Source organism: Aethalodelphis obliquidens, unplaced genomic scaffold, assembly GCF_003676395.1.
Source record: "Aethalodelphis obliquidens isolate GAN/ISIS:26980383/991018 unplaced genomic scaffold, ASM367639v1 scaffold42, whole genome shotgun sequence".
NCBI classification, from domain to species: Eukaryota; Metazoa; Chordata; class Mammalia; order Artiodactyla; family Delphinidae; genus Aethalodelphis; species Aethalodelphis obliquidens.
The window spans coordinates 10025951-10043484 of NW_020837986.1; the positions used below are offsets into that span (position 1 = coordinate 10025951).

A 17534-nucleotide genomic window follows, 5' to 3' on the forward strand; every position below is an offset into this window, starting at 1 on the left:
AAAAAAAAAAAAAAAAAACAGAAACAAGAAACAATGGTAGGAGGACTTCCCTGGTGACACAGTGGTTAAGAATCCACCTGCCAATGCAGGGAACATGGATTCAAGCCCTGGTCCGGGAAGATCCCACATGCCGCGGAGCAACTAAGCCCGTGTGCCACAACTACTAAGCCTGTGCTCTAGAGCCCGTGCTCCACAACAAGAGAAGCCACCACGGGCTTCCCTGGTGGCACAGTGGTTGAGAATCTGCCTGCCAATGCAGGGGACACGGGTTCGAGCCCTGGTCTGGGAGGATCCCACATGCCGCGGAGCAACTAGCCCCGTGAGCCACAATTACTGAGCCTGTGCGTCTGGAGCCTGTGCTCCGCAGCAAGAGAGGCCGCAATAGTGAGAGGCCCGCGCACCGCAATGAGGAGTGGCCCCCACTTGCCGCAACTATAGAAAGCCCTCGCACAGAAACGAAGACCCAACACAGCCATAAATAAATAAATTAATTAATTAATTAAATAAATTAAAAAAAGAGAAGCCACCACAATGAGAAGCCTGTGCACCACAACAAAGAGTAGCCCCCGCCCGCTGCAACTAGAGAAAGCCCGGGCACACCAACGAAGACCCAATGCAACCAAAAATAAATAAAGAAAATAAATTTAATTCAAAAAAGAAAAAGAAAACTAAAAAACTTGCAGGAAAAAAATTAAAATAAATAAATAAAATTTAACCTGGGGGAGTTCCCTGGTGGTCTAGTGGTTAGGATTTGGTGCTTTCACTGCTATGTCCCGGGTTCAATCCCTGGTTGGGAAACTAAGATCCCGTAAGACATGCGGCACAGCCAAAAAATAAATAAATAAAATAAAATTCAACTTGGTAAGGTCGGATAACCTAAACTTCATAGTAAATTAGGTTACTATGGTGACCTTATCTTAAGCAAGTGGTATAACTGGTCACTAAACCAAGAAGCCACAGAAGGGCAGTGCAGCCAATCAAATGTAAAGACACAAGGAGAATGACAAAAATACAGAAAGAGAAATTCATCAATTCCCCTGACATTTTCTGAGTACCCACTCTAGGCCAGGAAGTGTACCAGGGTTTGGAAATACACAGCAAAATCTATAAAGTCATGTGATCACAACAGCTGACAAAGGCAGGAAGACAATGTTACAAGGCACACAGGGCCTTTCATTTCCTCAGACATATACTACCTTCCCATACTGGGTCTGTTCACTTCACCTGAATCACTTTCCCCTGCCCACTCTTCCCAGGAAACAGCCTTACCCTCCTGCAGCCTCAGAATCCCTGACTATCTCAAGTAGCCCCCTTCTCCTTCCAATCTGTGTCAGTTTCCTGCTTGCTTCCTTCATAAATAACATTCGACCCAATCTGTAATTATTTCATTTGCTCCTCTGTTTACTTGTTTATGTTTACATGGCCTGCTTCCCCAGGATATTACAGACACCCCTAAAGACATCTATCTCTTACTGCAGTATCCTCAGGAGGAATAAATGTATAACTATACACACAAATAATTGTAATAAAGCATCACAGGTGCAACTACAGACGACTACTTAAGGTAGAATAGGGTACCAAGGAGCAAAAGGCTAGTTCTAAGGCAGAGGGGGAGAGGAAGGAGGCTGAGGAAGGAGGGCCAAGTCAACTAGTGAAAAGGAGACACTTGACTCAATCCTGAAAGATGAATAGGCATTTTCCAGGTGATGAAGGAGGCAATGAGACTGAAGAGTGTTTCTGGGAGAGGGTGTAATGTAAGTAAATCAGCATAGGTACAGAGGAAGAGAAGCACAAAGGAAGTACAGGAAGCACAGGAAACTGAAGGTGAGAAAAGAAACAGCAACTCTGTGTAGAGAACTATGCAGGAACCTTATGGATTCCACGGACCACTGGGTGTTAGTGAACACAGAGCTGGTGGTCCACAAGGTCTCCTTAAGGAATGTTTTATTGTGCTTTTTCATAATCTAAACCATCTTTATTAGATCTTCCCAGCTGAGATGCCACAAGTGGATTACAGGTGAGCAACAACATGAAAAAGGTTGAGATGCACCGATCAAGATGACCACCATATAATCAAGTACTACTAAAGAATTTCAGTGTGTGTTTGCTATTAACCTGGCATTATATGATCACTCTCAAAAGGTAGCTGTAGTGGTTTTAAAAGACATCTGCAAATTTGACACTCCTTCCCTCCAAAAGTGGAGACTAATTATCCTCCCCTTGAATGTGGCCTCATTCCTAACAAATAGAATGTGGCAGAAGTGATGGTGGAGGACTTCAAGTCTGGGTCATAAAAAGTGCTGCAATTCTACACTTCTGGGCAAACACCCAAAAGAATCGAAAGCAGGGACTCAAACAGTTATCTGTATATCAATGTTCATAGCAGCATTATCCATAACAGCCAAAAAGTGGAAGCAATCCAAGTGTCCATCGACAGATGAATGGATAAACAAAATGTGATATGTTCACACAATGGAATATTATTCAGCCTTAAAAAATATAAAATTCTTATATATACCCTACAACATAGATGAACCTTGAAAACATTATACTAATGAAATAATCACAAAAGGACAAATACTGCATGATTTAGAGTAGTCAAATTCATAGAAACAAACAGTAGGATGGTGGTTGCTAGGGGCTGGTGGGGGAAGAGAATGAGGAGTTACTGTTTAATATGTACAGAGTTTCCATTTGGGAAGATGAAAAAGTTCTGACAACATAGGGAATATAGCCAATATTTTATAATAACTACAAATGGACCATAACCTTTAAAAATTGTGAATCACTATATTGTATACCTTTAACTTATATAATACTGTACATCAACTACACTTTAAATACATATATACATACCTAGTTCTGGAGATGGGTGATGGTGATGGTTATACAACAATATGAATGCACTTAATGTCACTGAACTATACACTTAAAATGGTTAAAATGGTAAACCTTATGTTATGTATATTTTAACACACATACACACACACAAAGCACTGCTGCTTCTTGGGTTCCCCATTCTGGGGGAAGCCAGGTGTGGTGTCACGAGAACATTTTAGATGCCCTATGGAGAGGTCCACGTGCAACCAGAAGTCTCCCACCAGCAACTAGCACCAGCTTAAGACAAACATAAGACTTCGACTTAGAACCCTCCATTAGGCTGCTCCTGAATTCCTGATCCACACACTGAAAGGATAATATTTGGTGTTGTTTTAGGCCACTAGATTTTGAGAAAATTTGTTACACAGCAATAAATAACTAACATAGTAGCATTTTGCCCCAATGCTACTAAAAGTGGGATCCACAGATAGTACATAGGTTGGAGGCACCAGTCCCTATGTTTTTTTGAGTTTGAGACACACTACTCTAAACTACCAGATAAGCCAGCCTCCCCCAGGGTTCCACCAAGGAAAGGAGAGGGCTGTGGGACAGTGAAACCCACACCAAATAAAAGGGAATAACTCCATCTGCATGTCCAGAAAGGCAAAGAATAGTCCAGGTCTGACACAGAAATACAACATTGGCTTGTCCACAATATATGACCTCAAGCCCCAGGAAGGCTTGCTGCTCAGAGTCTTGGCTGCTTCTGTGCAAAATTAAGCTGCCCAACACCGCACACTCTGCACATGCTTAAATTAGAACAGCTAGACAGTGCTGGCAGAAATCTGTTTGGTCCCCCCACATACACACCAAAAATATAAACTGAAGAAATGTTACAGGGGGAAAAAGAGGAACAGAAAGGACAACAATTTCCCTCTGATTTCCTACTCCAACCGGTCAGCATTCACTCACATGGCTACTAATAACCAATGTGTGTAGTTTACTCTAGGGGTTATAAACTGCCTTTACATAAGGTATCTCACAGGATCTTTACCACCATCCCATGAGGGCTTAAGGAACTGTTATTATCACTGCACCCATTTTACATTTCTGGAAATGGAGGCTCAAAGAGAGTGACTAGGAAGAGGCATAACCAAGATCAGTATCCAAATCTCCTCACTAAACCCAGTGAAGAATCTTCTGCTCTCAATCTGACTTCACATGCAAACATGCTTGTAGTAACATGGGTCCACAGAGGTATCTTTTGTATTAGCTACCTAATGGTCTACCCGGTGGTAGCCCATAATTTGCCTAAACTTTCCCCCAAGGGTTGGGCATTCAGGCTGCTTCCAGATTCTTCCCTATATAAAGAGCCTTTCTGCAAACATACAGCAATCATTTAGTTCAAGAATCAGAGTGTACCTCTCTATTCCTGGCTCAGGGCACACACCAGAAGCAAATGACTTCTATGCACAAAAGTAACATTCTAAGCCATCTCCAGCCTTTGTGGAGAGGGGATGGAGATGGAAATTGTATTTAGTGTAAAACAAAGGGCTGACTATTAAGCTGCAGAAAAACTGTGCTGTTTTGGATGCCTTAACTCTTTTCCTACCCCTTCACCACTTCTATTAATCAACATCGGGCACTTCTAACTCAGGAAATGTCTTGAATTCATCTCTCCTCTCTAAGCTGATCATTTCTCACAATTGAATAGTCAGTACATCCAGGTTAACTCCTATACCCCTCTACCAGTACTGGCAAAGGACCAGATACAGAGACACTCAATAAATGTTTGGTGACTGAATAAACACCACCACTTTTCTGTTCCTACAAGGGATCTGACCATGTCTCTCTCCTGCTTAAAATCTTCCTTTTTTAGCCCAGTCTCCCACCACTCCTGATCTGTCCCCTCTCCAGACTCTGAGAACACAACATATTCTTTGAACTCTTTTTGCTCACGCTGTCCCTTCTGCCTGCTCTCACACTTCAGTCTCATCCTGGAAATCTTATCCTTTAATCTCACTTCCTTGCATATACCCTCAGCTCCCTGGCCCCTCTTGCCCTCCATCATACCTGCCTGGACAAACCCCAACTGTAGGCAAATCAGAATCTCCACATTCTCCACTCCTGCACCCAGGCAGCTGATTATGCTGGAGAATACACACACGGTGATGGGTCTCACTTTATTTTCCTTTTTCTTTTTTTTTTTCTTGGCAGCCCCGTGCGGCATGTGGGATCTTAGTTCCCCAACCAGGGATGGAACCCAAGCCCCCTGCATTGGAAGCACAGAGCCTTAACCGCTGGACCACCAGAGAAGTCCCTGATGGGTCTCACTTTAAATGCATGGCCACAAATAGTGGTTCCCCTGGGGGTGAGGGGGGCTGTGTGACTGGGTATGGGAATAACAGTCTTCTGAGGTGCCCAGAATGTCTATTTCTTAATCTGGGTGATTACACAGCTATATCCATGTATAAAAGTTCATCAAGCTACACACATAAAATATGTGTACTCTAAAATAAATTATAGCTCTACAAAAGTTCTTTAAAAATAAACATTTTGGGGATTTCCCTGGTGACCCAGTGGGTAAGACTCCAGGCTCCCAATGCAGGGGGCCTGGGTTCGATCCCTGGTCAGGGAACTAGATTCCACATGCATGCCGAAACTAAAATCTCACGTGACACAATTAAGACCCGGCACAGCCTAAAGAAAGAAATATTTCAAAAAATAAACACTTTTAAGGAGTAGTATCTTTTCTCTCTTCTTAATTCAATGTTTTACAACTGTAAACTGCCATAAAAATCATTATCAAAAAAGTTTTTTAAAATTCCAGGGCCTACCACTGGCTGCTGAGTGGAAAAGAGCCTGAGGAGGAGGAGTCCAGAAGGACGCAGGAGACCAGTTAGGCAGCCACTGCTGCGGTTCACAGATCCACAATGGGAGCCTGGACCACAGTAGGAGGGTGAAGGTGGCAGCCAGTGTCGGAGTCAGGATAGATTCTGCAGGTGGATCTGACAGGATGAGCTGATGTCCTAGGTGATGGAGTGGAAGAGAGGAGCCAAGGAGGCTCCAACGGGCCTCTAAAGATTTTGCCTGTTGGGTTCTGTATAACTTGTCTGTTTTTATCTTTTACTCAAAATCATCATCATCTAGAACCTAGAAGCAGTGACCCCTCAGTAGCAAGGGACATACCTAGAGCCCAGATCTCAGCATCTAATACCATTTTCCAATAAAAGAAACCAAGGCTCTTTGGAGAAACAGCTGATTCTCAGACTAGGGCAGGAAATATACACAAGATGAGCCTGGGATATTTTGTAGTGCCAGAAATAAGGAAGTGTTAAACACAAAGTTATGATGGGAGTACATCAAAAGGACAAAAGTGCCAAATGAAAGAGCTCCCAATATAAAAACAGGAGCAACAAAATAAATAAAGTAGTACTGGATTATACCCAAAGTCTAAAATAAATGTCTGAGTCCATACTGATATAAATAAAATCATCAAAAACAAGGAAAATCTAAAAACTAATACAGGACTTCCCTGGTGGCACAGTGGTTAAGAATCCGCCTACCAATGCAGGGGACACGGGTTCGAGCCCTGGTCTGGGAAGATCCCACATGCCACGAGCAACTAAGCCCGTGTGCCACAACTACTGAGCCTGCGTTCTAGAGCCTGCGAGCCACAGCTACTGAGCCTGCGTGCCACAACTACTGAAGCCCACGCGCCTAGAGCCCGTGCTCCCCAACAAGAGAAGCCACTGCAATGAGAAGCCCGCGCACTGCAACGAAGAGTAGCCCCCACTCGCTGCAACTAGAGAAGAGCTCGCGTGCAGCAACAAAGATCCAATGAAGCCAGAAAGGAAGGAAGGAAGGGAGGGAGGGAGGGAAAGGAGGGAGGGGGACAAGAGAGAGAGAGAGAAGAAGAAGAGAAGAGAAGAGAAGAGAAGAGGGAAGGAAGGAAGGAAGGAAGAAAGAAAAAAGAAAGAAAAAGAAAAATACTGGGTGTACATACAGATGGGAACTCTGTGTATTTTCTTTGGAATTTTTCTGTAAATCTAAAACTATTCTAAGGTAAAAGCTTACTGAAGCTTATCAGAAAAACTTCATGGCCACCAACTTCCAGTGGACCTTAGTAGCACTTGAGGGCACCAGCAATCCTACCACATTTCTCACATCCTATCCCTCTTCACTCTCCTAAATGGTATTGCATACCTTATCTTCTTTCCTCAAACCCAAGACCAAGATCTCAGCTGAAGATTTTACTTATTTCACTTAAAAAGTAAAAACAATCAAAAAAGAATTCCCACTGCTGGTGGGAATGTAAAATGGTACACCTGCTGCGGAAAACAGTTTGCAGTTCCTCATAAGCTTAAACAGGCAAATTACCATATTACCCATCAATTTCACTCTTAGGTAGATATCCAAGGTAGATATCCAAGAGATATGAAAACAGAGGTCCACACTCAAACTCATACACAAATGCTCATAACAGCATTATTCACAATAGCCAAAAAGCGAAAATGATACAAATATTTATCAACTGATGAATGGATAAACAAAATATGGTATATCCATATATAGAATATTATTCATCCATGAGAAAGAATGTTATATATGCTATAACACAAATGAATGTTGAAAATACCATGTTAAGTGAAAGAAGCCAGTCACAAAGGAACATGTATTATTTGATTTGGTTTCTATGAAATGCCCACAATAGGCAAATCTACAGAGACAGAAAGTATATTAGTGGTTGCCTAGGGCTGGAGAGAACTAAGGGAAGTGACTGCTAATAGATATGAGGTTTCTTTTTGGGGTGATGAAAATGTTCTGGAATCAGAGAGTGGTGATGGTTGTACAACTTTGTGAATATACTAAAAACCACTGATTTGTATGCTTTAAAGGAGTGAATGATATGTAAATTATATCTCAATTTTAAAAATAAAAACTAAAAAAGAGGGAAACAAAAGAATCCCTAAGGGCTGGCAAAGATACAGAGCAACTGGGACTCTCATACTTTGCTGGTGGAAATGCAAAATGGAACAGCCACACTGGAAAACAGTTCAGCAGTTTCTCATCAAGTCAAACACACACTTAACATATGACCCAGCAATCACACCTTGATATTTATCCAAGAGAAATGAAAACTTACGTTCTCACAAAACCTGTATTCATGTTCATTCATATTCACCAAAAACTGGAAACAATTCATTTCTTCAAACAGGTAAATAGATAAACTATACATCCATACGATTTAATTCTACTCAGCAATAAAAGGAACTACTGATTCATACAAAAATATGGATGAATCTCAAATGCACTGTAAGTGAAAGAAGCCAAACTTAAAAGGCTACATATTGCATGACTCCATTTATATGACATTCTGGAAAAGGCAAAACTATATGGACAGAGGACGGATCAGTAGATGACAAGGGCTGGAGGCTGCAGGAGAGGTTGACTACAAATGAACACAAGTCAATTTTGTGGGGTGATAAAAATGCTACATTTTGATTATGGTGGTGCATGCATGCATGACTGTATGAGTCTGGCAAACTTCATGGAATTGTACGCTGAAAAGAGTGAATTTTACTGTTTGTAAATTATACCTCAATTTGAAAATACAAAAAAACACATGCTCCCATCACCAACTCTACAAGTAAACCTTCATCTCTACCTATATACCCAGTTTCCCTCTTCCCCTTATAATAAATGAACTATCTGCTCCTATCAATGGCCAATTCCTCCCACTTTGCATCACACCACAGTTCCCTCTCTCCTGTTTTCCTTGAACGCATGCCAATCAGTTTTTGTCCCCACTGCTCCATTAAAACAATTCTTGTCAAGGTCATCCACAACCTTGATGTAACCAAGTCAACAGTCACTCAATCGTCATTTTATGTGACCTACCAGCATCACAAAATTGAAGTGATTACTCCCTGCTTCTTTTTTTTTTTTTTTTTTTTTTTGCGGTACGCGGGCCTCTCACTGTTGTGGCCTCTCCCGTCGCGGAGCACAGGCTCCGGACGCGCAGGCTCAGCGGCCATGGCTCACAGACCCAGCTGCTCCGTGGCATGTGGGATCTTCCCGGACCAGGGCACGAACCCGTGTCCCCTGCATCGGCAGGCGGACTCTCAACCACTGCACCACCAGGGAATCCCTACTCCCTGCTTCTTGAAACACCTTTTCCACTTGTCCTCTAGAGCAGGGGTTATGTCCCCCCCACCCCTCCCCCGCCCCGTTACCGTCCGCAGCCTGTTAGGGACCGGGCTGCACAGCAGGAGGTGAGTGGCAGACTGGCGAGTGAAGCTTTATCTGCCGCTCCCCATTGCTCCCATTACCACCTGAACCATCGCTCCCTCCCCCACCCGGGTCTGTGGAAAAATTGTCTGCCACGAAACCGGTCCCTGGTGCCAAAAAGGTTGGGGACCGCTGCTCTAGACACCTCCATGGATTTCCTCCTGCCTCAACAGTCACTCCTTCCCAGTTAAAGAAACTGGTTCCTCTTCATCTGCTAACATCTAGACACCGGAAGGCACCAGGGCTCAATCCTCCTTTTTATCTATATTGACTCCCTAAATCAGCACTGTCCAATGGAACCTTCTCAGTGGAAATTTTCTATGTCTCCATTCTCCAATACAGTAGCCACTAGCCACTGAGCGCTGGAAATGTGCCTAGGGTGACTAAGGAACTGAATTAATTTTATGTAAATAGCTGCTTGTGTCTAGTGGCTACTTTTTTGGACAGTGCAGCCCTAGAAAGCTCACCCAGTCTCATGGCCTTAAATCCCATATACTTACAAAAGAAACATCTGGTAAAGAACTGTTATCCAAAGTATACGAAGAACTCTTAAAACTCAACAACAAGAATAACCAACAAAAAAAGAAAAGCAACAACCAACCAATTAAAAGATGGACAAAAGACCTTAACAGACACCTCACCAAAGAAATATACAGATGGCAAATAAGTATATGAAATATATTCGACATATTTCAATAGAGAATCGCAAATTCAAATAACAATATACCTATTTTAATGGCCAAAACCCAACACACTGACAACACCAAATACTGTCAAGGATGTGGAACAACATGTACTCTCATTCCTAGGTGGTAGAAATGCCAAATGGTACAGCCACTTTGAAAGACAATTTGGTAGTTTCTTGCAGAATTAAACATACTCGTACCATATGATCCAGTAATCACACTCTTTAGTATTTACCCAAATGAGTTGAAAAGTTATGTCCACATAGAAACTTGCACACAGGACCTCCCTGGTGGATCAGTGGTTAAGAATCCACCTGCCAATGCAGGGGACACAGGTTTGAGCCCTGGTCCAGGAAGATCCCACATGCTGCGGAGCAACTAAGCCCATGCACCACAACTAATGAGCCTGCACTCTAGAGCCCACGGCCACAACTACTGAGCCCACACGCCTACAGCCCATGCTCCACAACAAGAGAAGCCACTGCAATGAGACGCCCACACACCGCAACGAAGAGTAGCCTCTCCGCAACTAGAGAAAGCCCACATGCATTAATGAAGACCCAACGCAGCCAAAAATAAAGAAATAAATAAGAAATTAGGATGAATATGTCATATCAATATGGGTAAATCACAAAAACATGAAATACAGGAGAGAAACAAACAATGAGACCACTTATAGGAATTTTTTTAAAATACCCAAAGTGATGCTAACTAGTATTATTTATGGATACATACAGTAAAAATGTAAAACATGGACAGAACTAACTACAGGATGCTCGTTGCCTCTAAGGAATGCAGGAGGGGAATTTGAATTGGGAAGGGTATAAAAGGTACTTCCATTATACCAGAAACGTTTTATGTCCTTTATTTTTTTAAATATAAGTAAAATAGAAGTGTTAATATTCAGTAATTCCAAGTGATAAGTACACAGATTATTTTATAGTTAGCTGTACTTTTAAACTTCTTCTATATTTTATTTTTTTCCCCCAAATTTAAAAGCAATTCTTTCTCTTGATTAAGCTGCCTTAAAAAAATACTGAGGGGCTTCCCTGGTGGCGCAGTGGTTGAGAGTCCGCCTGCCGATGCAGGGGACACGGGTTCATGCCCCGGTCTGGGAAGATCCCACATGCCGCGGAGCGGCTGGGCCCGTGAGCCATGGCCGCTGAGCCTGCGCCTCCAGAGCATGTGCTCCCTAACGGGAGAGGTCACAGCAGTGAGAGGCCCACATACCGCAAAAAAAAAAAAAAAAAAAATACTGAGGGACCAAAAAAGGGAAATAATTACAGAAATACAAACAGCCTAAAAACAACTAGGTGTTCAAAGTGTCTCTAATTTTTATATCAAATCTCTCAGCCCCAAAAGGCAGCAGAGACACTTTCTACCCCAGGCATTTCCCCTGCTTCCCTTCCCATCTTCTCTTTCTACACCCCAGGAGCTGGTCAGCCTATATTGAGATAGCCCTCAAGAGCACTATACTCTTCCTTATGAAAATTCACAGAAAGGTTTGAGTTCTGAAACTCCCACTTTCACCTTAAGCATTAACAAATGACTAAATTCTAGGATATCCTCAACAACAACCATCATTTTACAGTTTATAAGGTCTTTTCCAACATATCCTATTTGATTCTCAGAAAAAAGTCTGTGAGGTCAATATTACTAGTACCCACATTTATAGAGGAAGCTGATGCTCAAAGTGGTTAATTACCAGCCAGAGGTCACAAGTCAATGACAAATTCGGGACTACAACCTCTCAGCCTCTGAATCTAATCATCCCTAAAATGTGATGACTGAGTTTCAACTGTACAACAACACATCCAGAAAACAGGACTTGTTCACAACACACAAGCTGTTCCAATCTAACCCCTTTTCTTCATTCTTCCATCCCTGATCTTTCAGACAGGCAGCCAAGAGCAAGAGAGCTGCCACTATTAATCTTCCCTTCCCTGCAGCCACTCCTGCTTCTTCTTCCCATAACCCCTTCAGATGAACAGGCAGAGAAGGGAAACAAATATAACAGGATGGTGCCCTTGACACAGGGATCCCAGCAGCAAAGACAAAGGACATTCCACAGCGCTAGACTTAAGTCTCCTTCCACCTTCCAAGAGTCAAGGAGCAGGAAAACACTACAGAAAAGCCCAGGCTACCCCTCTTTATCAGTGCTGGCAAAAGTCCTTTACTGAAGGGATTTAATTAACAGAAAAATGTAAAAGTACCAGTTTTTTAATCGGTCCCGGGCTTCCAACTGGGCTCCCACTTCAAAGCTGATTCCTCGTCTGTTAGGTGGATGCTTTGTCATTTTCAGTCATCAACGGGGGCTGCCTTTATTCTCCTGAAAAAGCCAATTAAAATTTATGAAACTTAGGCAAAGTCTGCCCAGAGTGGAGTAACACTCACTACACAGAAAAGACAAACAGGCATTATTCAAAACACAAAGCTCCAGGAAACCCTGTCAGTGCCCTCCTTTACTCCTGCCCTCATCCTAACACAGGTGTGTCCTCCACTGTTCCTCCTTCTCTATTATGCAGCATCCTATAGTCTCTGGAACTGTAAGGAGACCCTCCCTCAACACTGTTTACCAAGAATTCACCTATAAGGGGCACCTCTCAGAACACCAAAAAAACAATCACTCTCAGAACTAAATTTAATCATTTGCTGAAGTATGCAACAAATACCTGCTGAGAGATTATTTAGGAAAACAGTCATCAAGACCAAAAGAGACACAGTTCCTGGCCTCATAAAGCCTCCAGTCTACTGGGGGAAAACAAAAATGTAGCCAGTAAACAGACAAATGACTTAACTGCAAGCTGTAACTGCTATGAATTTTAAGTGCTACAAAGGAAGCGAACAAAATCTGAATGCTGATTTCTGGCCCTACTTTTGGAAGGCTGGCCAAGAAAGATCTATTTATTCATTCTTTGATCTATTTATATATTTTTTGATTTATTTATATTTCTACCCATTCTTGAGTACATTCTGACAATTTATTGATATATTTTCCCAATTCTTTATCGAGCCTTTTGGTACTGGAATTGGTGGTCATTTTCTATGTGAGTAAAATTTATCTTTAGGGGCTACTGGTGGTTCTGATGGAGATGTAGCCATTCTGAGCTCTTGGGGCAGGGCACTTGAGCAGGTGACCTCCATAGAGCAAGGCTAGCCCTGAGTAAATTCTCTCCCACTGAACTTTGGAACCCAACAGCCTGCACTGCCAGGGCAGTATCTGCCTCATACCAGGAGGGCAATCTTTGCAATGGATGAATGAGGAATAATCACAAAAGTAGGACCTCACGGGAATTCCCTGGCCATCTAGTTGTTAGGACTCGGAGCTTTCTTTCACTGCCCTGGGCCCGGGTTCAAACGAAGATCCTGCAAGCCGTGCAGTGTGACCAAAAAAATTAAAAATGGAAAAAAAAAAAAAAAACTGGGTCCTCACATCTAATGTGTAATACCATCACATTTTCTTGCAATATATTACATGAAAAACCAGGATGTAAAATTACACCCCTTTGAGCTCAAATAAAACTTCATGTGCATTAAAAAAAAAAAAAAAAAAGGAAGAAAAAAAAAAGGTTGTAAGTGATCTTTTCCTCTTAAACAGTTTCCTAAACTTATTGTTTTCCATAATGGAAATTTTCCATAAGAAAAAATATATGTAATATAAAGGATGAGCTATCCATTACATTAAACAACTCATTCCAAAGGGCTGATACTGGAGAACGCACAAAGCAAATCAGACCAAGAAAGGAATGGTTGACAGTTGTAACTAAGGAATCTGAAACCTAATAAACTGAAAAGCTACATCAAATAAGGGTATTTGGATTATACGCACCCTAGCAAAGAGAGAGTCAGAGGTTTGACTGTCTATACTTCACACTCTCCAGGAAAATGAGATATGAATCTGACGTAAGTAAATCCAATCAGTAGAAGAGTCTTCACTTTGACTTAGGAGCAACACCACCTCAAATTATCTTTTTATTTTTGACTTCATGTATACCAAGTAATAGTCTCACCTCTCAGATTATATGAAAAGGTGAAGCCAGACAAGAATAAAGACAGAGTGGCACTGAAAACTCACCAGAGTAGGGCCTCCCTGGTGGCGCAGTGGTTAGGAACCCGCCTGCCAATGCAGGGGATGTGGGTTCGAGCCCTGGTCCGGGAAGATCCCACATGCTGAGGATCAACTAAGCCTATGCACCACAACTACTGAGCGCCCGTGCCACAACTACTGAAGCCCACACACCTAGAGCCAGTGCTCCACAACAAGAGAAGCCACCCCAATGAGAAGCCCGCGCACTGCAAAGAAGAGTAGCCCTTGCTCGCCATAACTACAGAAAAGCCTGCGTGAAGCAACAAAGACCCAGTGCAGCCAAAAATAAATAAATAAATTCTTTTTTTAATTCAGAAAAAAAAAAACTCACCAGAGCAGCTAGTATTTATCAGACTTCATGCAGGGAGACAGCTCCCTTTTATAGATGTCATGTAATATAGTGGAATGTAACAGGATTAAGTGCTTAGCCTTTAATCCTCAGCCCCACCCTTTATTAGCTGAATGAAGCTGGGTAGATTACTTAACCCCTCTGAATTTGTTTCCCCTCCCTAAAATGGGGATGGTGATAATAGTACCTATCTCCAGGCAGTGGGTGTGAAAACTAAACGAGATAATCCATTTAAGGAACACTGGTACAAAGTAAGGACTATATAGTTTGTAGCTACTAATACTTCTATTATCACAAATGAAGAAATTAGGTTTAAAGTAATTGGGCTAAGGTTCAGGTGCTAAGTGACCAGCCCCAGAACAAAAGCCCAGGTCTGCTTGATTTCTGAATTAATTCTTTTACCACACAACTTCCCTAGGATGCCTTCCATTAAAGTACAGGAGTGTGGGAACAAGGCAGTGAATGAAAATGAGCAAATTATTCTTAATGGCTCAATAAAACCAATTCCTCCTGAGGCTGAATTGTCGAAGGTCTTCCTTATCATGAACTGAAACCTGTTTCACTGTAACTCTGACCCACTTATTTGTTTTATTTATTTATTTGTTTTATTTATTTATTTATTTATTTATGGCTGCGTTGTGCAGGGAGTGGGGGCTACTCTTCGTTGCGGTGCATGGGCTTCTCATTGCGGTGGCTTCTTCTTCTTGTTGCAGAGCATGTTATGCACACAGGCTTCAGTAGTTTCGGGACACAGGCTCAGTAGTTGTGGCATGCTGGCTCCAGAGCGCAGGCTCAGTAGCTGTGGTGCACAGGCTTAGTTGCTCCATGGCATGTGGGATCTTCCCAGACCAGGGATTGAACCCGCATCCCCTGCATTGACAGGCAGATTCTTAACCACTGTGCCACTAGGGAAGTCCCTGAGCCACTTATTTGAAGCTTCACTCTCTGTTACCACACAGTACAAGACTAAGGACTAATGTGGCTTTTATGACCCATGCCCAAATCTTCCCTCTACTCCTCTGGGGATAGCAGAGTTTGTTTTTAAATTTCACATTTATTCATTCAACAAACCATTAGTGAGCACTGTCAGTAAGGCACTGTGCTGGAAATCAGGAATCAGAAATCCAACTCAGTTGCAGCTCCAGTCCACCCAGGAAGACAAACACAAATATGAGAAGAGATGAAGGAGCTCTAACAAAGGGCAAGGTGAGGGACAATCACCGCAAAGTCTCAATTTAATTTGGCAAATCTACTGAAGAATAAAAAAGAGTTCAAGACAGAAGCAGGAATTAAAAAGATTACATAAGAAGTACGTTTTTACTCCTAAATTTAGGGGGTTTTAAAATTTTTTTTAATTTATGTTATTTATTTATTTTTGGCTGCATTGGGTCTTCGTTGCTTCACATTTAGTTTTAAACACAAATTTTTCTCAAGAGGCAAGAGGGCTAAGATTCTGTAGCTTTTAACTTACCCATTCTTCAGGGCCTTAGTTTTTTCCTACCAGAAAGCTCTAGCTTCCAGAATAGGAAAAGGAAATATGTTTAGTAAGGACATCCAGAAAAACTATGAGAAAAAATCTGATGCAATCTGTATTCACAAATGATTCCACTTAAAGACCTTGGCAGGACTTCAAACTACTCCTTTACATTCAAATTTCCCTACAGGGAACTCCCTGGTGGTCCAGTGGTTAGGACTCCACGCTTCCACTGCATGGGGCATGGGTTCGATCCCTGTAGGGAACTAAGATCCCGCAAGCTACAGAGCATGGCAAAAAAAAGATTTTTTTTTTAAACAAGTTTTCCTACAATGTGAGCTCACTGCTACACAGGAGACAGAGAGCCCAGTTTATTTCCTTAAATACAGTATTTGCAGTCAATGCCCCTGTATCAATGACAATGAAAACTTTACATGTACACTGTGTAACACAGTTTAAAGGGCACTTTCACAAACAACAAACTGGGAGAAAATAACTGCAACACATATGACCAAAGGGCTAACTTCCTTTATTAACAAAGAGTGCATACAAACGAAGAACGAAAAAAGTTAAACAACTCACTTATGGGCAAAGTGTATGGGCTTCTCTGGTGGCGCTGTGGTTAAGAATCCGCCTGCCAATGCAGGGGACATGGGTTCGATCCCTGGTCCAGGAATATCCCACATGCCATGGAGGAACTGAGCCTGTGCACCACAACTACTGAGCCTGTGCTCTAGAGCCCACAAGCCACAACTACTGAGCCCGCGTGCTACAACTACTGAAGCCTACGCACCTAGAGCCTGTGCTCCACAACAAGAGAAGCCATCACAATGAGAAGCCGGCGCACCACTATAAAGGGTAGCCCCGGCTTGCCGCAACTAGAGAAAGCCCGCGTGCAGCAACGAAGACCCAACGCAGCCAAAAATAAATAAATAAATTTATTTATTTTTAAATGGGCAAAGTGTAAGAACTGGCAGGTTCCCAGGGAAGGGGGAGGTTTGGGGGGGGCGGGGAAAATATAAAGGTCTAATAAGCATGTGATATTATATTATCGACATAACCTCACCCTAAATTAAAGGAAATGCAAATCAAAATAACAATTTTTCAATTCTCAGACTAAAAATTTCAAGGTAAAATACCCAGTGTCTTCAGGGATGAGGAAAAGACGATGCTTATACACTGTTGGTAGAAGCATAAATTGGAAAATCTTTTCTAGAGGCAACTTGGCGCTATCTACAAAAATGCAAATACCTGCAACCCAGCAGTCCCCATTGCCAGTAACTTATCCGAGAGATACATCCCCCAAAGTCTGCCAAATTACCTGTAAGGATAAACAATATAGTTTCATAATTTCTGCACCTAAAATGTCCATTAAAAAAGAGGGCTAGTTAAATGAATTATGGCCATCTATATAATGGAATGTTGTACATCTATTAAAAGGAAAAATGGCTGGGCTTCTCTGGTAGTGCAGTGGTTAAGAATCCGCCTGCCAATGCAGGGGTCACGGGTTCGAGCCCTGGTCCGGGAAGATCCCACATGCCACAGAGCAACTAGGTCCATGTGCCACAACTACTGAGTCTGCGCTCTAGAGCCCGTGAGCCACAACTACTGAAACCCGTGTGCCTAGAGCCCATGCTCTGCAACAAGAGAAGCCACCACAGTAAGATGCCTGTGCACCGCAATGAAAGACTAGCCCCTGCTCGCCGCAACTAGAGAAAGCCTGCGCACAGCAACAAAGACCCAACACAGACAAAAATTAATTAATTAATTAATTAATTAATTTTTTTTAATGGCAATCTGTAGATGCTGATATGGAGCCATCTACAA

General features: G+C 42.3%; 1 protein-coding gene across 5 annotated transcripts in view; it reads right to left on the reverse strand.

Moving 5' to 3' along the window:
- Positions 1-17534, reverse strand: part of PHF20 (PHD finger protein 20) — a 134798-nt gene that overhangs the window by 102469 nt on the left and 14795 nt on the right. For 4 of the 5 annotated variants that reach the window (XM_027078414.1, XM_027078415.1, XM_027078416.1 and 1 more), the window contains one exon: positions 12011-12126. In XM_027078414.1, the coding sequence (XP_026934215.1) occupies positions 12011-12093 (83 nt within the window). In that variant the 5' untranslated portion in view covers positions 12094-12126. Of the gene's footprint in view, positions 1-12010; positions 12127-17534 lie in introns of those variants that run through there. The other variant, XM_027078417.1, reaches the window with a different exon arrangement.